At 36.2% G+C, this 22,465-nt stretch overlaps 2 protein-coding genes across 3 annotated transcripts in view; one reads left to right on the top strand and one right to left on the bottom strand.

Annotated features, from left to right (window-relative positions):
• LOC110019035 (transcription factor E2FB-like) overlaps positions 1-12,916 on the top strand; it is a 52,223-nt gene extending 39,307 nt beyond the window's left edge. Inside the window, exons 7-14 of one of the 2 annotated variants that reach the window (XM_020716556.1) lie at positions 10,022-10,074; positions 10,148-10,198; positions 10,283-10,331; positions 10,665-10,730; positions 10,801-10,877; positions 11,598-11,835; positions 12,158-12,221; positions 12,481-12,916. In XM_020716556.1, coding sequence (XP_020572215.1) covers positions 10,022-10,074; positions 10,148-10,198; positions 10,283-10,331; positions 10,665-10,730; positions 10,801-10,877; positions 11,598-11,835; positions 12,158-12,221; positions 12,481-12,482 — 600 coding nt within the window. In that variant the 3' untranslated portion in view covers positions 12,483-12,916. The remainder of the gene's footprint in view (positions 1-10,021; positions 10,075-10,147; positions 10,199-10,282; positions 10,332-10,664; positions 10,731-10,800; positions 10,878-11,597; positions 11,836-12,157; positions 12,222-12,480) is intronic. The other variant, XM_020716555.1, reaches the window with a different exon arrangement.
• A 1,082-nt stretch (positions 12,917-13,998) lies between these two features.
• The window catches only part of LOC110018997 (intron-binding protein aquarius), a 28,014-nt gene continuing 19,547 nt past the window's right edge, over positions 13,999-22,465 (bottom strand). Inside the window, exons 8-15 of the mRNA XM_020716513.1 lie at positions 20,398-20,508; positions 19,057-20,115; positions 18,719-18,961; positions 18,068-18,253; positions 15,981-17,132; positions 15,271-15,621; positions 14,580-14,846; positions 13,999-14,373 (exon numbers count right to left, since the gene is read on the bottom strand). Of these exons, the coding sequence (XP_020572172.1) occupies positions 13,999-14,373; positions 14,580-14,846; positions 15,271-15,621; positions 15,981-17,132; positions 18,068-18,253; positions 18,719-18,961; positions 19,057-20,115; positions 20,398-20,508 (3,744 nt within the window). The remainder of the gene's footprint in view (positions 14,374-14,579; positions 14,847-15,270; positions 15,622-15,980; positions 17,133-18,067; positions 18,254-18,718; positions 18,962-19,056; positions 20,116-20,397; positions 20,509-22,465) is intronic.

The following is a 22,465-nucleotide window of genomic DNA, read 5'->3' as shown; positions in this document are numbered from 1 at the left end:
CCATAGACTTGTGTATTTCTTAGTGATTGGAAAAAAACATTTGTATCTTTTTTTATTGGATTTAATTGTAGGCTTTGAAAATTAGGAAAGCACCTCGGACTCTCGTTGAGAGCTTAACACATTGTGTTTATTAAGATTATATGCTTGGGTGGAACAACGATTGTCCAAATGATTAGGAAAGCACCTCAGACTCTCGATTTTTAACATGATGTTGACCCAAATGATTGAAGAACTCTGGGGATCTCTGCATTTAGCAGATGTCAGCACAAATGGTTAAAAAAATTTGAGGCTCTTGGCGTCCGAGGCAATGTCGATCTAGTTGATCGAAAGATTCTGAGGATCTTGGCATTTAGCACGATGTTGATTCAAATGATTGAAAGATTCGAAGGTTCTCATCATTTAACCTGATGTCTACTTAGATGATTGAAGATTTTTGGGTCATCGGTGTTCAGTGTAATGTCAACCTAGTTTATTGAAGGATTCTGAGGATCTCGACGTTTAGCATGATGCTGACTCAAATGATTTAAAAATTCTAAGGATCTCTGCGTTTAACACGATGTCTACTTAGATGATTAAAGGATTCTGAAGATCTCGACGTTTAGCACAATATTGACTCAAATGATTGAAATATTTTAAGGATCTTGGCGTTTAGCATGCCTACTTAGATGATTAATGGATTGTAAGGATCTCGGTGTTTAGCTTGATGTCGACTCAGATGATTGAAAGATTATGAGGACCTCGACATCTAACATGATGCCGACTCAAATGATTATTTTTTAATGGTTAGATATCTGAATTCTTGGTGATCTCGGACATGAGCTCGATGCCAACCCAAGTGGAAGAAATTTGGCGCAAGGCATGATTTTGACCCTTTGCAACTAGGGATTGTAACCTTAATTTTAATGTATTATAAGGGGAACCTCTTGTTTAATGCAAGAACAACAGGGATTGGAACACTAGAGGATCTCAAGTTTGAATTCGTTGTTAGCTCGAACAATGTACGCTAATCTTGACAATGGAGTGTTTCGATATTTGAAAACATTCAGAGATCTCGGCATTTAACATGATGTCGATCCAAATACTTGAAAAATTATGGGATCTCGGCGTTTAACAGGATTTCGACCTGGATAACTGAAAAATTTTGCGTATAAAATGATGTTAGCCAAAATAAGCTAAATATAAAAAAAATGTCCAGTGTCTCCCAAGGGGATTTCAATGACAAGACATGTTCTTTTTAGGGATCTCGACATTTAATGCGATGTCACTCAAATGATTTAAGAATTCTGGGGATCTCGGCGTTTGGCGTAATTTCAACCCAAATACTTGAAGAATTTTGGGGATTTCGACATTGAGTGTGTTGTCAACCCAGATGTTTGAAGGATTTTGAGGATTTCGATGATGTCAACTCATGTGATTAACGTCTTAGCAGTTGAGGTGCTTAGGGGTCTTAACTTTAGGCATGATGTCGATCGAAATGTTGCACTCAATCGATAAGTAATTCAAGAGATGTGCTAGGGATCTCGACCTTTAGCATAATGTCTACACAAATTGAGAATTTTTGAATTGTTGGACCTTTGAATCCTTAGGGTTCTCTGCCGTGAGGACGATGTCAACCCAAGTGGAAGAAATATTGGTGTAATGCACAATGTTGGCCGTTGAAATTGAGGATTGAAATTCTTTAGTGATTGGGGCACTCAAGGATATCATCTTTGAACTTGATGTCGACCCCAACGATACACACCAAAGCTTGATAATAGATTGATTTCAAAATTTGAAAGACATTCGAGGTTCTTGGCATTTAACACGACGTCGACTCGAATGATGAAGAATTTCGAGGATCTCGACGTTCAACGTGATGTTGACCTGAATGATTGAAAATTTCTGCGTAAAAATATGATGTTAACCTGAACAACTTAAATACATAAAAAATGCCCTGTTTTGCAGGAGTAGCGACATGGAGCGTTCTTTTTAGGGATCTCAACTTTTAGCACGATGTCATCCAAAAAGAGATGAAAATGCCCCATCTTGCAGGGAAAATTTCAACAGCATAAAATATTATAGGGCTCTTGACGTCCGACATGATGTCAACCCAATTGATAGAAGAGAAATATATTTGGAGATCTCGACCCATTGCTCAATCTCGATCCAAATAATATAAGTGGCCCTCTGTCTATAACAAAGGAAAGTTTGACGTGGATTGAATTAAGTTGAGGATCTCGACTTAGAGCTCGATGTTAAACCAAATAAATGTACGCAATTCCTTTGTCTTGACAGGAAAGAAAAATATGATGTCAGCTTTTAATTTGATAAAAAACTTGAGCTAGCTTCGTTAGCTTTATGCTTTACACTTCGTTAGACTTGTTGAAGAAGAGAAGTTCCTTCAATTGATGCGTACTATTTGTTCAAATCTATTGAAGAAAGTTGCTCCTGTGAAGATTGGCTTGATGTTTCCATGGTAATGTTCATCTCGTTTGACTTTTATCTTAATTCTTAGATCAGGTGAAAAATTTTGATGAAGTCAGATTACTTGAACTTGTTAAGTTGGACGGACTTATGCTTTTGTTGCTATTAGATTGACAAACAGGGCTCTTCACGACAACCTTAGCCTTTTGACTGAAGAGAAAAACCTGCAACTCAACCACATCTGGGCTTGATAATTTTGGTCTCCGTCTGAGTGCTAGAGTTGAGACGAACGGGGTTCTTCACCACGGCCTTGTTTTGTAGTGGAGAGAAAAGCCATTAACTTGGTTGACTTAGTGCGTCCAACCTACATTTGAGTTCGAGCCTTTAGCAGAAAATAGTCTCATGCTTTGTCTTCATCAGGCTGACAAACGGGGCTCTTCACCACGACCTTGCATGGTAATGAAGAGAAATCTCAACATCTCTACCACATTTTGGCTTGTTGAGTATGCCTCCGCCCGAGTCCAAGACGTGAGCAGAAAATAGTCTTTGCTCTGTTGTCATTGAACTGCCACATGACTCTTCAACACGATCTTGATTTGTTGTGAAGAGAAAAGCCAACTTCTCAGCTATATTTTGGCTTCTAGAGTTTGGCCTTCGTCCGAGTCCTAGACTTGAGCAAAACAGAAATTATGATTATTCAAATTAACTTACCAAGGCTTGTAGATTTTTCATAGATTTGATCGCTTGTCTTGTAAGTAACAACATTTGGGCATCTCGACATGAGGCACTATGTTGCAAATTTATAAAAAAACTTTGTCCTGCAAAATAAAGCCCTAACGACAAATAACATTATTTGGGGATCTTAACCTGAGGCGAAATATCAACCCAAATATATGAGAAGACTTTGTTCTGAATGCTTAGGAATCTCGATGTCAACTCAAATAAACTAAGAATATTGTCCTCTGTCGTGCAACAGGATCTACAACAATTTAAAATATTTTGGGGATCCTCGCTTGAAGCATGATGTCATCCATAAAAAAATAAAATAATGTCTCTGCCTTATAGGGGAAAACTTCTTAGTCTGAAATATTTTGATTATCTCAGGCTGAACTGTTATGATGACCCGAATAAAATGAGAAGTCTCTTGAAAGATGAGCCGCCTGTTTTGTAAAGAGAATTTCTAAAGCATGAGATATTTTTGAAGATCTTGGCATAAGGCCTAACGTCACCCAAACAATATGTGATGACTCCCTATGCTGATGCTTGGGGATCTTCGCCACAAGCACGATGTCAACCCAAATAAAATAAGAAAGGCCTGTCTTTTAAAAGAAATTCCAGCAATACTGTGTATCTTGAAAAATCTCGGCTTATAATATGATGCCACCCAAATGACATAAGAAAGACACCCTTATCGTTGCAAAAAAAAGCTTTTGACAAAGTATAATAGTATTTAGTGATTTCGATCGATGTTAACCCAAATATATAGGACCCCTTATCTTACAAAGGAAAATATTTGGCAATAAATAACAATATTTGTGGTTCTTGCCATGGGCATGCTCTCAACTCAAATATATATGTAAAAAAATGTCTCATCTTGCTGGGGGATTTTTATAAAAGCTTTGGAATGCATTCTTATATCAGAAGAGAATTTTAATGAAGTATTAAATCGATACTGGAAAATAGCATATTTTCTTTTCATTAATTTTTGGATGGAGAGTGACTTTTCTTCTCAATATCATGATTAAATTTCCTTAGATTCAGTGACTCGTTAAAATTTTACTCTTTCAACTAACTTTGATTCTCTTAATTCATAAGATTTGATGTCGTCCATTTATTTGATTGTTTTTCATGTTTGGGGGTTGATGGATGACTAAGGTCATATCTTATTGGCATAAATTTGATAACCCTCCACTTGCGGATTTTTCGATCGACTCGTAATAGGGAGTGAGAAGAAACTGAAATTGACTCATATTAGCTTGTATTTGATAACCTCTCTTCCCACGGGGATTGTGGGTATTCTTGTAATGGAGTATGAGGAGCGACTGAAGCTGACTCATATTGGCTTGCATTTGATAACCCCTTTTTCTGCGGGGTATGTATATCTGCTTGTAATGGAATATGAGGAGCGACTGAAGTTGACTCGTACTAGCTTTTTTTTTAATAATCCCTCTTTCTGCAGGGAACATAGATCTGTTTGTAATGGAGAGTGAGGAGCAACTGAAGTTAACTCTTACGGACATGTATTTGATAACCCCTATTCCTATGGTGTTTTTTTGACAAGCTTCATTCATTTTTTTTTACTTATCAGGGAGCGCGGGATGTCCGAAGTCATATCTTACTTGCATGAATTTAATAACCCCTCCACCCACGGGGATGCTAACTAGTGATGGGATCCCTTGGCCAGCTTTCCAAGGTGTCAACCATCTTGAGATTCTTAAATGAACTTTCTTCAATATTTATTTTTGAATGATCTTGTTAATGATAGACCTTCCATCGGAACCTTTCGGTGGTAAATTTTTGGATGCATGGTCCGGGTGTCATGCTTTGATGTTCATCGAGTGGAACTTGTCTAGGTTGATGCTGATCTATCGCTATAGATTGTCTCTTAAGGAGCTCTCTGTTAGCCCCAATTATGATAGGTTTTTTGTATTGTCTTTTCATAAGACATCTTTCCTTAGTAACCTTTAGAAATTTATGCACTCTCATAGATAGAGTTTTTGGTTTTTTTCTTTTCTTCAGTAGAAAATAAGCTTTGTTGGTTCCATGAGGAATGCTTTGCTTCACTAGTACAACTATTCCTTTTAACCCCTTTTGAATTTTCAAATTTATTGCGGTAAGAATACTCGCTTTTGATTATGTAGCTTGTTGAATGATCGATCGATCAAGCAGCAATCATTGATCTCTCAATACTACCATTTCTCTTTCTCCTTTCAGATTTTTTTCTTCCTAATGAGAAAATTTGAGCATTCTACCTTCTTGGTGCGAAAGATTTAATAATACAAATTAAAATAGTCACAATGAGACTGAAATGCAAGGCATGTATGTATTTCAGTAGACTGAGGCCTCTTGATGCAGCTTCAAACAAAAACAATTATGCTACTAGCGCCAACGATGGGAATCTCCAAACCATCAAGCTAGATAGTAGCAATACATAGTAGGATTCTTTTAAAGGATTCAATGATGGATCACCGGGAGTGCTGAAGGGATGTCGCGTATATTACTTCAAAATTTTTTTTAATAAAGGTTTGAGTCTCCAGATTCGTTTGTCTTTTCCACCGGGAGCTTTCGATAGTGGATTCTTAGGCACATGGTCTAGGAGTCACACTACGATGTTCATCGTGTAGAACTTGTTTGGATTGATTTTGCGTTGACATAGTTGGCATTTTTTTTTATTAGGAACCTGTTAGTTCCACTCAAAACAAGTTTTCACATCTTCCATTGATAATTTTTAGGGCCCCGTGCACTCTAGCAGATAATGTCTCGTTTTTTTTATTTCAATCCATAAGGGTTTGACATCATTAAACCCAAATTTGGGTTTTGCTTAATTTCAGTGGTAGAGCTATTTTGTTAACCAATTTCAAATTTTTGAATTAGTTGTGGGTAAAAATACTCGCTTTCGGGACTAAAGCTTGTGATGGATTTGTTGCTTGGACAATCATTATTGAGTTGCACTTCAATTCTACTTTTCCTTCTTTTATGGTTCCTTCCTGATGGGGAAGCTACAACATTGCACGTTCTTCGTGCAAAAGGCTCAATTAGGACTAGATATTCACAAACACCAACAAACCGTTCTTCACAATAATAAATATCTTCATAGATGGGAATTTTTTTTTGTGTATCCTAAAATGCACGCCATGCAGTACATCAATCGATCGAGGTCTCCTGATGTAGCTTTGAACAAATACACTTGTGGTTCTAGCGTCAGCTATGAGAATCTCAAAATCATCGAGCTGTATAATGGCCATGCAAAATGGGATTCTTTATGATAGATTAATTATCTTTTCAAGATAAAATTTCATGGGGGTGCCAACCTTGTGGAGCAATTATTGTTATAAATAAATTCTTTAAGAATCAAATCTTGATGCATCTTTGAAGTTGAACATCATATATAATGGTCATTGAGTTACGACAAAATTTTGACAAGGAGCAATAATCTTCAATAAAAATGTTTTCTATATCGGCCTTACAATAGTGAATGCTTAAACTTGAGACTATATTATCTCACCCCGATGTTCATCTTGTAGAGCTTGTCTCTCTGTTGGGACATTTCGATGGTAGATTATTATATTGTAATCCACTAATCATACCCCGATGCTCAACGTATAGAGTTTACCTCTCTATTGGGACTGTTAAGCTAGAGATTCATGGATTGATATTCACTGGTCATACCCTGATGTTCACGAGATATAGATGACCTTTCTGTTGGGACTTTTTGGTGGTTAATTTATGGCTTGGATCTCATACACTGTTGCTCTCATAACATATATTACCTTTCTATTGGGACCTTTTAGTGGTAGACCCTTTGGTTGAGATCTGCAGGTCATACCCCGATGCTCATCATATAGAGATTACCATTCTGTTGAGACTTTTCAACGATCTTTGGTTGAGATCCACAAGTCATACCCCGATGCTCACCAAAACCAAACAGAGATGACCCAAATTTATGAGTGATTATGATAAATAAACGCAAATTAATTTTTTATTTATCATTTATCAATAATTTTTTAGGTGCCACTATGGCAATTATATGACTAGCCAAAGATGGAAAGAAAAACCTTCCCCAGCGAAGTTGGCAAAAACTTGTGCAACGGAGCGCAATATCTTTTATTATTTTTGTTAACGCTGCTGTCGTAGCAAAAAGAGGACTAGCCAAAGATAGAAAGAGAAATCTTTCACAGCAGTCACCAAAAATCTGTGGGCTCTGAAATTTCAAAAAGCACCTCAGACTCTTATCGAAAGCTTAACACGGCATGTTTGTTATGTTACAGAGTCAAATTTTCAGAAGGCATATGAAGTAGTAGATAAGACATTACCCATATATATATTTTTCTCATTTTGCGATGACTTTAAGATCTGGGGTTCGAGCTTTCCCATAGGTGCAAGCCCCTATTGTTAATTACCACCCCCAATAACGGGAGAGCGATTAAAACTAGTCATTAGGCGTTAAATATTTGAATTTAACATATAGTAGCAACAAATTTGAGAATTTAAATTATAAAAATTATCACCGTCGAGGCTTAAAATAGATGGTGGGGGAAATGGCGACGACCCGATCAAGGATTCCATGGTTTTGTCATACAGAATTGTCATGGTCCTGGGTCAACAGAGGTAGTCGACCCAACCTAACTGAAAGATCTTTGCCAGCAACCATGGGTTGCTTCGTTCAAAGGGGGAGACAATCATTGTGTAATATACGAGTTATAGCCGTGATCGTAATATAATGGTTTCATTTGGTGACAAACTAATTGGTCAAAAGACTTTGTTCGTGACCCCTACTGGTGCCTTTTAACGATAAGAATCACACGGTCAGAGGACTCGGGCCACGTCCTTACTGCCGTAAGATTCATTTTGAGCATAAAATTAATAGCATATTTGATATGACATTGGTTCTTTGTGAGCTCGAGTCTGTTCTAAATTTGTGCATCTCGACAAGTTATTGCGGAGGGCAGGTGAATTTCACTTTAAACATTAGGAGAAAATTTTTTAATTAAATATTAGTTTTTTATGATTTAAAATATTTAAATTTTATAAATGAATTCCTCCCATTGAAATTTATGATCAACAAAACCATTAACAGGGATTTTTACTCTGTGTTGCTCACAAATGATTAGATTCACTAATTGAAATAATTGAACTCAAAAATAAACTTTGAGACAGAATTTGTCGAACCGGAGCAGGTCCAACATATCCATCCGGTTGAGATTCAATATCAACACAGCCATCATCTGAGAATGATTTGTTAACATCATTAAGAGCATTGGTACTGTCAACTCCAGTCCTTGTAAAAAGAAGGATCGGACCTGCTCGGCGATGTGAGTATACGTTGATCAAGAAAAAAAAAAGGAGCTTCGGGTAGAGGAGATGACCACTGCTGGGGCTGGACTATAACAGGCTGAGGGAGGTGGTCCAGTTAGGAGCTGCAGTGGAGTTAGATCGAGCAATTGTGATTGAAAGAAGGTTGTCGGACTTGGGTCCCTGGAGAGGAGCGTGAGGTTGACGGCTGGGTTGTTGCCTGCGATAGAGAGGAGAGACGGGAAGCTTTGAGGAAAAATTATTCCATACGGACACCGCACAGAAATACATGCGGTGTTCGATCTGCACCGCTCATCATACCTCATCAACTTTTTTTTTTTTATAAAAATGAAAATGGGGTCACCGAAATACAACTTTTTGTTGTGATGAGCGGTGCAGATTGGACACCGCATGCATTTCTGCATGCGGTGTCCGTATGGAATAATTTTTCAGCATTGAGTGGGAGAAATGGGTTTCTTTGCGTGAGGGAGAAACACCAAGTGAGCAATGGCCGGGTTTTCTCGGTAAGGGAGATGACTGTAGCGAAGAGAAACCTAAGGATCGAGAGAGATGTGAGAGCCAAATGAGAGGAGATGAGGAGTGAGTGTAAAGTATATTTTATTATTATTAATTATAGATATGTTTTTTGAGGCTTTCTGATTGATGGGGAGAAGTATGGTGGAGTGCCTGGATAGGTGGTGGGAGTAGGAAAAGGGAGTAGCTGGTGTCAGGAATGAAAAAAAGTTTAAAGAAAACTGATAAATCATATATATATATATATATTTTATGTCAATTTCATTAGTAATTTTCTGTTATAACATTATATTTTTATTTTTATATCTTTCAGTTTTAAAATATTAAAAAGTTATGCATCTCGATTCACATTTCCCGCTTTAACGGGTAACCAAACCTGCTTTAAATTATTCATTTGCAATCGAAAGATCAAATGCTATTATAAAAGTAAGTATAGCTTTTCCCATTGCATTTTTATGTCATACTTTTTTTTTAATATAAAGTTTTTTTTGTTTTTTAATTCAGCTATATCTTAAAAGTTTTTTTTTTTAATTTTTAAATTCAACGATATCTTAAGTTGTGTGAATCATTAAATCCAAGTTTAAATAATTTTAGTTTTTGAAATTAAGCATGCCCATTAAAAGCATTCTATAATTTTTTTAGCTTGTAGTTTTGTTAAAAAATTAATTTATCAAAATATTAATATTTTTTATATTTGTTATTCCTTTTTGATATTTCGAATATTAAAGAAATTATTAAAATCTAAATTGAAATCTATGCAATTTTGTTTCCAGTGCTTTTGAAGGTGTCGTCTGTTGAATAGAAGTTATTGGATAAATAAATGCGTAGAGATGGTTATATTTACAGAATTCTGCTTGCACTAGAATTCTCTCACAGAATGATTGAGATTGCTTATGGAGTTGTATTATAGAATCTTATATTCATTCAATTCAATATCTTTTATCTTCTTTTCTTTAGGAAGTAGGTTATGTTTTATCGCGTAATCTGTGTTTATTATTGGTTTAAGTAATCAATATTTTGCTTTCTATATGAATAGCTAACTTTTTTGTTTTTCGCTGCAAAAATTGTGCAGGCTGAGCTTCAAAGTCTGGAAAGTGAGGATTGCAGGCTTGATGCTATGATATGGTGAGCTCCCATATAAACTGAGCTTCAAAGTTCAAATGTCCTTGATAACTTTTTTTTTTTTTTTTATTCGCAGTAACATGCAAGAAAATCTACTCTCTTTTAGTGAAGATGAAAGCAATCAAAAGTAATTTTCACTCGATAACCGTTACCATGGTATGTTACTGTTAGATCTGGTCACTACTAACAACAATGCCGGTTAATCTGTTAGATGGCTCTACCTCACGAAAGAAGATATCAGTTGTATCCCATGTTTTCAGGTTTCCCTTCTGTGCCACTTTTGATGTTTTTTTATCTTTAGGAAAATTTATACATGTAGCACACAATTCTTATGTATTTACAAATCTCACACATAAACTTTCATATTTACATACAAAGCACTTTGGTGCTCTAAACATATGCATGAAAAGGTGTATTTCACTTTTAAAAATTGATAATTGTGCTTTTTTTTTATATGATATTAAAGATTTGAGTGCTATGTTCATAGATATGAATTTTTAGATGAGATATGTACATGGATAAGATCTGTCTGCTATGTATGTAAATGCCCCTCATCTTTATTGTTGGCTCAAGTATGATCATCTCCGTGTCAGAATTCTACACTTATCGCAGTTAAAGCTCCTCATGGAACCAGTCTTGAAGTTCCAAATCCTGATGAGGTAAACATCAAATTTTGCCGGGAAAAAAAGAAGAATTAGACCCATGATATGAAAAGTTTCACTGCTATAGGGTCTGGAGTTTCCACAAAGGCAGTATCAAATGCTTCTGAGGAGCTCCATGGGTCCTGTTGATTGCTACCTATTAAGGTATTCTCTTACATGTGCATTAAATTGCAGGAATATTCAAAGTATTTCCTATTTCCTCCTAAAACATTATTTATTACTCCCCACTGTAGTGGAGATTTTTACATTGAAAGAGCTTGGTGGTTAGGTGTGGGGATGAAATCTCTCCATATTTTGAACTTCTCATTAAAGCTCCTAGGCATGCAAATCCCACAACGATCTGCTTTAGTATTAATTGGATCAGTTTGTTTACTGGTGCATTGATTATTATCATATTAGGAGTTGGTTAGGGTTGTTTTTGACTCGATCTCGAGCTCATTTGATCCTGACTCAAGTTCGACTTAGTTTTAAGTTCAGCTCATTTTAAGCCAAAATCGATCCAATCACGATTAATTTTTTTGATCTAAAATTAATATAGATGCATGTTGGTTCATGCGTCCATGCGCACACAAGGGCGTTCTTGTAACTTTAAATGCATGAAATGTATGTAAAAGCATTATTATGTATAAATATATGTATTTATTTATTTTTCAAGCCGATTTGCAACATGCTCGATTTGTATCTTGGTCCAGCTCAAAATTGGATCAAAGATCATATTAAGCCAAAAGTTTGGCTTATGATTGCTCTTTTGGATTGTTTTATGCTGGAGCTCAATTTATTCAATCTTCCAAGCTAAAATTTCAGTCTTAGAGTTGTTGAAGTTCCACATGACAAGGTCCCACTTCTATCTTATGTTATCAACAGCAATCATGAAGAGAGATTTGAGGCTTCAAATTTGGATCAACACTTTGCATCAATGGATTTATCTGTTCAGAATAGCTGCACGAGTATGCACCATTTGATGGTCCCTCGTCCAGGAGATGGACATATTCTCTCAACAGCTGATCAAGAACAAATTGAAGCTGATAGAAGTACGTTGGATGCTGACATTTTGAGGGACTCTGAAGGCGGCATCGTGAAAATTACACCATGTGATGATGTTGTAAGGGCATAGTCTTTTAAGCATTTTAGCTCGCACAGCAATAAGGCATTTACATACCACCCAATTCCTATGTATTTACATATCTAACACCTAAACTTTACTTTTTTACATTTATACCAACCAAATCTTTCATATCACATAAAAAAATGCAACCATTTTGATTTTTAGAAAGTGAAATATATTTTTTCATGTATAGGTGAAGTGGTATGTATGTAAAAATTGAAGGCTAGGTGCTAGATATTGAAATTTGTAGGAATTTAGTGTTAAGTACGTAGTTCTAATGAAAAACAAATTATCGGCTAATATTTTAGATTATTTGCAGTCGGATTATTGGCTTCTGTCAGAAGGTGGTGGTTATGGCATCTCAGAATCATGGAGAACATCATGTATCCTTTTTAGTTTTTTATTTTTTTTATTTTTTTTTATTTTTGTGAAAATCCACATCAATTACTTGTATTATTGCTCTTTTTATCATTGAATATTAGCCTGCCTTGAAACAAAAATGCCTGGGATTTTTTAATCGACTGCTATGCTGGTAAAGCATCTTACTAATGTTTAATTCTTCAGGATTTTGCTGTAGAAACTATATATCATCTATTTCCTTCTATCTTTAAATCATCCTGTTTTCCTTAACTTACACATCAGAGACAATGATGTTGGCTTTCTTTTTTAATTTTTTTATTTTTTCTTTGTAAATGTAGATTTCCAGTCAGGCCAAACTGAGAAGCGTTTTACTGGGCGTCGTCTTTAGAGATGTTTCTGATTGCTAGAGATGCTTTCCCGCGCCCGCACCCGCGCCCGCACCCGCGCCCGCCCGCCATCTTGTAAATAATATTTAAATAGTTATTTTACAGCATAATAAATCATAATAATTTTGTATCTGTTTAGAATCGTCAGCAATGTACAAATGTTTTTAACAGAAATTCTGGCAGCATTCTTGACATGGACCTTTTAGCTATTGTTTTGATTATTTGATCTGAAACCTCTGTGACTCGTGAGATAATATTATGCGTGGCAACACCGGACTTAATATTTTTTGTAAATCACACTACCTTGACGAGTATTTCTGAAGAGAACTGAGAAGTAACCGTAAAGAGAAAAGCTTTAGGATTTTATGAGAGTTGCTTTCTTTCAATTATCTAAGGTTTTTCAACCTTGAGTTTTTTTACCCATTAAGTTATTTGTGCTGAATAAACCTGTGAGCTATTTTTATTAGAATGAAGCCTTCCATTTATTTGCTAGAAAAGCCTTCAAAGATTTAGGAAGAATAATGCTTGGTGTTAGTCAAGCCATTTAGATAATCATGTGCTATAGCATAGACATATACTAAAAATATTGGAGGACGTTTTGTTTTTAGTATATGTTAAATAAGATTTCACTTGGTTCCAATTAAAGTTATTTGGTTGAATTCATAAATGAAATCTCATTTTATGAATTTAATTTTTATGCGCAGAAATACATTTTAAGGTTTTCTAATAACTTGATATTTATCTTTCCCACATTCTTACACTTTCATAATACACGGCAACCAATCACTGTGACCTGCTGCTGTTTTTGAATTTTAGCACATCTAAAATGTATCATAATAAAAACAATATTTTAATAGAATGAATCATATTCAATTAAGTCTCCCACTCAAAATTTATGCATTTTAAACAGACATCTCAATACATATCTTTTAAATACATTCAACCAGGCAAAAGCCTAAATCCATCTATTTTAGAACGTAAATTAAAGCAAGCGGCTCATAATCTTAGCAGATTAACACCTTATTCGTCTGTATTTCATATTACTGTACAAAATAAAAGCTCATATGAATAGTTATTTTAAAAAAAGAAACCCTAAAATTAAAATACACAAGAAGCATCTTCATTCCTCCATCTGAAATGCTCTCTTATGCTTCTACTTCCGGTTGCCACACTCCTCAAGAACTCTTTCTATCAAAAAACTTCCCTCCTACCAATAAATTACTGATCAAACCGACGATCTGATACTGATGAGGTTACAATACAGTCCAATGCAACATACTCTTATAGGATACAAAAAGTAGGCATTTAAATATAGGCATCTCCTTAACTAAAGATTCAATCAACAAAAACCAAAATAATAATCGGTCCCATTAAGCCCTCAGAAGAGCCCTCTGCTTTAAGGATCAAAGTTTGCTCATTCCTCCATCTTATCTTCTGTTAATCCATCCTTCTGCGGCACATTTCCATCGTCCCCAATAGCAATAGCCATATCAGTGTCCTCAACTTTATCCAACTTCTCAACTTCTACAGAGTCCTCAACGGTGTCTTGAGAAGAGGAATTTATAGTTCCATTTGGATGTGAAATGCGCTCCTGGTCACCACTGACAATAGCCATGTCAATGCCCTTCACTTCGTCCAAACCCCCAATTTTCTCAGGATCCTGGACATTGTCTGAGCTCTCGACTTTGTCTGAATCCACAACCGTATCCTGCGACGATGATTTTAGAGTTCCATTTTGACGTGAAATGGGCCCTTGGTATGCTGCATGCTGGTCTCCCATAAGCTGCACCTGTACAAGAAATAATATAATCATTCACTGATCCCATTGGAACTACATAGATATTTCATAGCCTGTTTTGCAGAAGTGAAAAAAAAAAGAGGATATTTCATAAATACCACACAACTCTTATGTATTTACAAATTTAAAACTCAAAGTTTGATATTTACACTTATAACGTCTTACTATATCAGAAACCTGCACATGAAAATGTCTACTTCACTTAAAAAAAGATAATTATGGTGATATTTTTCGTGTGAAGTTAAAGATTTGAGGGAAATGCGCTCCTGGTCACCACTTACAATAGCCATGTCAATGCTGTTCACTTCGTCCAAACCCCCAATTTTCGTAGGATCCTCGACATTGTCTGAGCTCTCGACTTTGTCCGAATCAACAACCGTATCCTGCGACGATGATTTTAGAGTTCCATTTCGACGTGAAATGGGCCCTTGGTATGCTGCATGCTGGTCTCCCATAAGCTGCACCTGTACAAGAAATAATATAATCATTCACTGATCCCATTGGAACTACATAGATATTTCATAGCCTGTTTTGCAGAAGTGAAAAAAAAAAGAGGATATTTCATAAATACCACACAACTCTTATGTATTTACAAATTTAAAACTCAAAGCTTGATAGTTATACTTATAACGTCTTAGTATATCAGAAACCTGCACATGAAAATGTGTACTTCACTTAAAAAAGATAGTGATGGTGATATTTTTCGTGTGAAGTTAAAGATTTGAGTGGTATGAAATGAAAAATTTCTTCACTCATTCCTCCATCTTATCTTCTGTTAATCCATCCTTCTGCGGCACATTTCCATCGTCCCCAATAGCAATAGCCATATCAGTGTCCTCAACTTAATGTAAATTCTCCAAAAAGAAATTATCACTGATTAATCGATACCTGGTAGAGTTGGTGCATCTTGAAGTTAACCAATCCATCCATCTCCTGAACGCCACTCACAAAGTGAACTCTCCCAGTTTCTCCAACACTGCGTTCTGTAAAAGGAGTGGCCTCATCCAGATTCAAGCCAAGATGGTCAGGTCTCTGAAGAAGAAGCTGAAAGGTTGGTTGTAGTTCATAACACTGTTCAAACAATGCACGCCGACAGAACACATAAAGCCCCAAACGAGCTCGAGACATGGCGACAACTAGTCTCCTTACGTCTCGTAGATGGCCGACAAAACGAGTGCGAACAAGAGAAAGCAAGATAAAATCATTTTGTTGGCCTTGAAATTTATCAACAGTGGTGACCTGTTTTAAGACGCATCACAATTTAGCAAAGTATAATGGAAAATTTAAAGTATTATTTACATACATACCACGCAATTCTTACATACATATCAAACACCTAAATTTTGCTTTCTATATTTATAACACCCAAATCTTTCATAACACATAAAAATATCATTATTTTCATTTTTAAAAAGAAAATTACACCTTTTCATGCACAAGCAAGGTGACATATATGTTAAAATTGAACTTTAGATGTTCGATATGTAAATACATAAAATTGAATGGCATGCATGTAAATTTTCCAAATTTAAATGGTTCAAGCCACTAATAGAAAAAAACCTAAATGATTGAAAGCAAGAAGGAGATAGAAAACTCGCCTTGCTAGGTGGACCAATCCCACAACTGGTGCATCTTCTGCTGACGACATCACGGATCAAAAGCTTTTGGCCATTATAAGTTGTTAATATGGAAATCTTATTTGCCGGGTATCCGAGTAAACGCATATACATGTAAACGCTAACAATATACTCCGCCTCTCCTTCGTTCTGATAGAACCATGGCGAAGGAGCGGTTTCACCTTTGCCAAGGTAATCAGGCACATCTATCAATTGATATTCATAAGCGAATCCAGAATTCGCTTTGTTAAAAATAGGCATCTCTCGTACAAAAGGAAGATCACCCAAATCTCTATATCTCCAGTTGTAGAGTTTTGCTAGACTTGGTCGAGCTCTACCCTGGGCATTAAGCTCTATATAAGGAATGCCCAACCGAACAAACCGAGTAAAGAGACTTTGATCCATATGGCTATACTTTTGAAAAGCCATATTTTTTACGACCGGAGGCAACTGATGATGATCGCCGATCAGTATGCATCGCTTCAACCGAGCATAACCGTCTTCCTGTCTTTGAAGCAACATTGGTATGAACGTCTCTATTTCGAGTATCTGCGCGCTTTCCTCCATCAACAAGTTGTCATACTTAAATCCCACTTGAAGAAAATCTTTCCTCTTCAATGCTGCGTGGGTGCAGGTCATGGCCACGATTTTGGCTTGTTTAGTCATGAGATAGTTTGCGCGATCGGCTGTCGATTTAAGCAGTTCGAATGCCCTGCATTCCTCCAACTCCTGAAACATTGTTGAAAGATGACGGAAACAGCCCTTCGCCGCCCGCATGTCTTTCTCGAAGGATTCGCCGCTGAAAATGGGCTGAGGCGTGTTGGAGAAGAAGTCCTGGAATGGAAAACGATCTTTAACAAATGTGGGTTTGTCTTTATTTTTTGCGCATGCATCTAGAAACTGCTCCCACCTCGAATAGACATGGAGCAACCAAAAGTATCCAGCAGTTTCACAAGTGTAGCCAACATCTTCGGGAAGCTTAAGAGACCCGGCCAGTCTTTCGACTTCACCGAGCAATTCTAGTCGTCTTACAAGCATTGCATTCACACGGCCTTGTCGACTGAAGTCCAGATCAGTTGCCAGCTCCTGTTCACCCTGGCCTAATCGAAGCAGATACCTCGCTGGTACATCCCGCTGAAAAATTCAAGAAAAAGAAATGTAGAACCAATCTAGTATAAGGGTGGAAGACGATAGCATGGAACCTAAGAGATTTCTAACATTCTAAAGATATTCATAGATAAGAAAACATTCGTTTACATATTAATTGGGAGAAAATTAGGAGAAAAGTATTAAAATAGTCCCCTAACTTCATATAGGGGATCAATTAAGAATATAAAAGTGTTAATTGAGTCGCCAGACTTGTTTAATATGGGCTGAACTAGTCCAAAATGGAGAATTATTTCACCCCGATTTAATGAGTTTGAGGACTAATTTGACACTTGTATAGATTATGGGAATAAAATGGCCCCATGAAAATAGTTAGACGACTATTTTGACACTTTAATTATTAGTAACTTAGAGAACGCATGAAATTGCAGAACCAAGAAATTTCAAAATGATTCATGAGATGAACATTAAACAACAGAAGCAAATCATGCAAAAATTGACGTGCAGGTAAAGACGAGTGGAAAAGCTGTGCTGGTGCTGGAGGAGTAGAACTGGTAGAAAAAGCAATGACCAGTTAAACTCAATAAAAGCACAACAGAGTATATCATTTGGCCATGAATGCATATGAATGATGACATGAAAATATGGGTAGTGAAACATAGCCTGATGGTAACCTAGTAAATTACTTTACAACAATTAAATGATGACCCAAAAGTCATTTGGGTGGTGTAATACATCTCAATAACAGTCCAAGGGGAACTTCAGAAATGAAAGTATTGCAAATATCACAGCAAAAACCACACGGATCTGCCATATCGGTGTGAATTGCACCAATACTATCATAATCCAAATGAAAGCATTGAAAAATAAATCGCTAACTGGTTCAAAAGACACGTTTCCTCAAACCAAAAAAAAAAAAAACAATTACCTCCATTATCTTCTCCAATTACCTCCATTATCTTCTCCATTATCTTCTCAAAAAGATCATTTAGAGCTTGATTAGAATGTGTGATGATAAGTGTTCTCTGTGACGGACAATTATGATAAAGAACATTCAAAATCTGCACTGCCGTATCTGTTTTGCCGGTACCAGGTGGACCAACAACCATGGTCAATCCTGGCTGGATTCCTGAAATAATTGCACCAACCTGGAGAAAACAATCAGGTATGGGAATATTGAAACATAGAAATGAGTATGAGGATGTAAACAATAGGTAGATACATAAGAACCAAAATTCTTGGATTTTTCAACAGTCAAATCACAAAGGCAAGTAATGGTAGTAAAGCTATTACAACAACAACAACAACAACAAACCCTTAATCCCACTACGTGGGACGGCTACATGAATCCTTTTTCTCCATTGCGTCCTATTAAGTGTCATATTTTCATTTAGTTCTAAACACTCCATTTGGAAGTCAAATTTTCCTACCGCCACAAGCACGGAAATGACAATACACGCCAAGTTTCATGGCAGCAGTATTGCAAGCCTAAACCAGATAAGTACACGAACAATAGTAATGTAAAATAAGATTTTTTAAGTAAGAACAAATGTGCATAATGAAAAAAAAATAATAATAGAAATGAATCATAATCATGTAGAAGAAAAGAATACCTGGGTTGGTGTAAATCTAACTGAGTTTTGTTTTGGTTGATCCTGGGGATAAGGTCCAGGGTCAGGAGGTATATATGCCTCTACAACAATTTCCTCCTCGGAGCTTTGAACAGGGCCATTTATACTTGACTTCTGATCGCCTGGAAGAGCATGTGTACTGTTTCTCATTGCTTTGGGAAGTGTTATACGGAAAGGAGGACGTGGATCCAAATCTTCTTTATGACCTTCTTTAACAAAATAGACCTAAACAGAAACTAGGAATACTATTAGCACATCAATATCACAAACTGCTCAAAAAAGGAAAAAAAAAATACCTCGAAGTAAAGCTACAAACAAACCTTAAAACCAGGAAAGCTCTCTTTGAGATGGTCTGCATTTAGAAAAGTATCTTTGAAATCAATTACTTCTAGAAAATCAGGCATATTTGTCCACTGTGCAGCAGATGGATTTCCATAACCCAAAAATATATTATGCAGCCAATCCGGAACTATGCAAGTTTCATTCATTAGATCTCGAATGGACTCTAATATTGCTTTGAAATTATTTTCTTTGGGTTTCCTTCGCATTAAGATGTTAAATGATCCATAGACATCCTCTGTTCCTTTCTCACTGACATCAGTAACATCCATGTAATACTGTGCTGTATCCAGGGCAACAACAATTTTGCGTAGATCACCTTTAGGAGGCTTCCATTCATCTCTTTTGATTCTACCAGTGAAATCATTCATAAGAATACCTTCTTCATCAAGAATCTCAATAACTTCACACCCTCGAACAAACTGAAGACCTAGCCTTTCCAGAACAGTGGACTTAGCAGCCTCTTCCTGACTAAGAGGTTCGAACGAAGGTCGTATGGATAGCAAAAACAAAACATCATGTTCCTTTATAGAATCCCACTCTGATCTTATATGAGCCCTGTAACTAGAAATGCTAAAAGAAACTTCTGCAGTTACAGATGAAGGCTTGACTTCCCCAATATTAGGTTGTTTAATCTCAGTGATTTTAAATTCTTTAATAGGCACAGCCATTCTTGACCAGCCACGGAACGCTGCATCTCCCTCATTATTAATGTAGGCTAGAAGATGTGGGACAGCCTCCTGAATATCTTCTCGAATTTCGTATGTAGACTCAAGGCGGAAAAGATTGAAATTCCGTAATAAATAATCATGCAATGTAAGAAATTGGAGGTTGAGTTTTGGGAGAGCAAGGCAGCCTTCTCCAGAGTAGTTGATACTAGGGACAACACTTTCATCCCACATTATCTTCTCATTTGGGTACAAAGGAAGAGCGTTTATGGCATCTCTTTGGGACTGTCGCTTTTCAAAGAAGGATACAAGAACTTCAACGAGGAAGTGCGCTTTTGAAGCACACGGATCTTCTTCTGAAACCAATTTAAGCTGAAGGAGAAAATAAAAGTAAAATTCGGGTTTACTGAAATCAACCAACCAAAAGCATACACAAATTCTGAAGCAGCATAAACATTAGTTCAAGCTACATATGAGAAAAGTTACATAAACAAGACCAGAATAACACGTTGGCTATAGACTCAGAAAATACAAAAATAAAAAGTCCTTATGAAATATACTTTGACATTTATTTCTAATTATAAGACTTGGTAACTTCCACCATGATAGGCAATGGCAGAATCAATGAGTAATAATAGAACAGGCATAGCTAACCTTGTTGAAGACTAGGTCTTGGAGCTCCTCAGCAGATAATATAGATAACTTTTTTGAAAGATCAGCGCGCTTGTTAATTGCACCAATATTGCACAATGCAAAGTCCCGCAGCTACAACATCAACATAAAGTGTTACATTAAGTACGAAAGGAAAGCTTTTACATTTTAAGTCTTTGCCAAAGAAATTATACATGCACTATGTATTACTTCATGCCAAAGATATTATCCGCACTATGAACTTCATTTACTGTGTGTGTAACACATCAACAATAACTTAATAAAATAAAGACCGGTTCATGCAAAACTGCATGCCTTCAACCTTTAGGAAAGATAACAACTGAGGCACAAAATACTGTGTAAAAAAAAGGAAACATTGTAGTTTAAATTATGATAACTTCCAAGCACAAACTAGGGCAAGTTTGGCTCGTTTCAAAAGTTAGTCAAATGATTTTTAATTAATCATTTTTTATGTAATATTGCATGCCTTCTACCTATAGGAAAGATAACAACTGAGGCACATAATAATAAGTAAAAAAGAGGAAACATTGTAGTTTAAATTATGATAACCACAGCACTATTTTCAGAAACTTCCAAAGCACAAACTAAGGCAAGTTTGGCTCGTCTCAAAAGTTAGTTAAATGATTTTTATTTAATCATTTTTTATGTAATAGCAAAGCCTATAGTTAAATGATTTTTATTAATCATTAATAATAATAAAACATATCATTTTTACCGTCGCATTAGTAAAAAAAAGTTGAGAAGGTTGCAAGTCAACTTTTCGATGATATCAAAAATAATTTTGAAATTTAATAATATAAGAGGTTATGATTTGAGTTTTGAAAGTCGTGTTTTAATTTTTGAAAAAAACGAGACCAAATGGATCTCATTCGTCCAATAATCCTATGTCGCGAATGCTACACACTCCCGAAAGATAAGTGTATAACTCGGCGATAGACCTAATCCTGCAAACTAAGAGATTTATGACATCCGTTTGATCTGTGAACATTTTATATGTGACCGACAAGTTTCATTATCTAATATAAAGATTAGATAGAGTTTATTTTGCCTGAGTTTCAAGTTCCCTATAGAGTCAAGCCCCTATAGTTAATTACATCTCAAATGACGAGAGTCACTTGAGAAAACTCTCGATGAGAAAATCGATAATGATCAGATGTAATAGTCTTCAAGAATTCAAAGTTTAAATTTTCACGGTATGACGTGGAAAAACAAATGTGAGTGGCTCAAATAGGAACATTTATTTTCAGAAGTCCAAAGGAAATAAAAGATAGGGGATGTCACAGATCATGAGGAGAAACTTCAGTGACTTCCCAAACTATCCCAATGTGTGGCTAAGTTTCAGAGACGATGTTATTTAGGTGCTTAATCCTGCCAACTTTATTTTTTGGGACTTACATTTGCATAATATATGATTATGCAAATAGCCCACAGAAATAAGAGAGTTTATGTCGTGTCACACGGCAACCTCAGAACCTATGGCGAGTTACGACTTACGCTGCACAACATAGTTGTACAGGAGCCTAAAGAGAGTGTGAAGATTTACGTCGCGCTGGGCAAACTACCTTGAAGTCCTATGGGTTGTTATTTAGATTAGGAAAAAGATTGCTGAAGAAGATCATCTTGTTGCCCGGTATGAGTTCCTCGTCATGTTGCCCACGAATTTAGCTCCGAACCTTCTGTCGTCGCGATAGCTCCAGGATTTAAGTGTTTGAGATTTGTGATTTATGTTTTACAGTTTTGGTGTCAATGTTTGGTTTTGTTTTGTTTCAGTTTTGATTTTGGTTTTACATGCAGAATAATTAAATTACAGATAAATAAAAGGTACTTTGACAAGTAAAATGTTGTAAATAAACTTGTAAAAGCGTACATGGCATCTGCTACTGTTGCATGATTAATATTCCGAGCGTAGTATGACTTGCAACAGATTTAATAAACTTGCAAGAAAAATAAACAAAGTGAGAAAACCCAGCACGAAAGCCAGAAAAAAAGAATCGTAAAAAATCACGAGCAAAAGAAACCCTTAGCCACATATGAAAGATCAGGACTGGGT

Source organism: Phalaenopsis equestris, unplaced genomic scaffold (genome assembly GCF_001263595.1).
Source record: "Phalaenopsis equestris unplaced genomic scaffold, ASM126359v1 Scaffold000038, whole genome shotgun sequence".
Classification (NCBI taxonomy): domain Eukaryota; kingdom Viridiplantae; phylum Streptophyta; class Magnoliopsida; order Asparagales; family Orchidaceae; genus Phalaenopsis; species Phalaenopsis equestris.
This window is presented reverse-complemented; position numbering and strand designations above follow the sequence as displayed.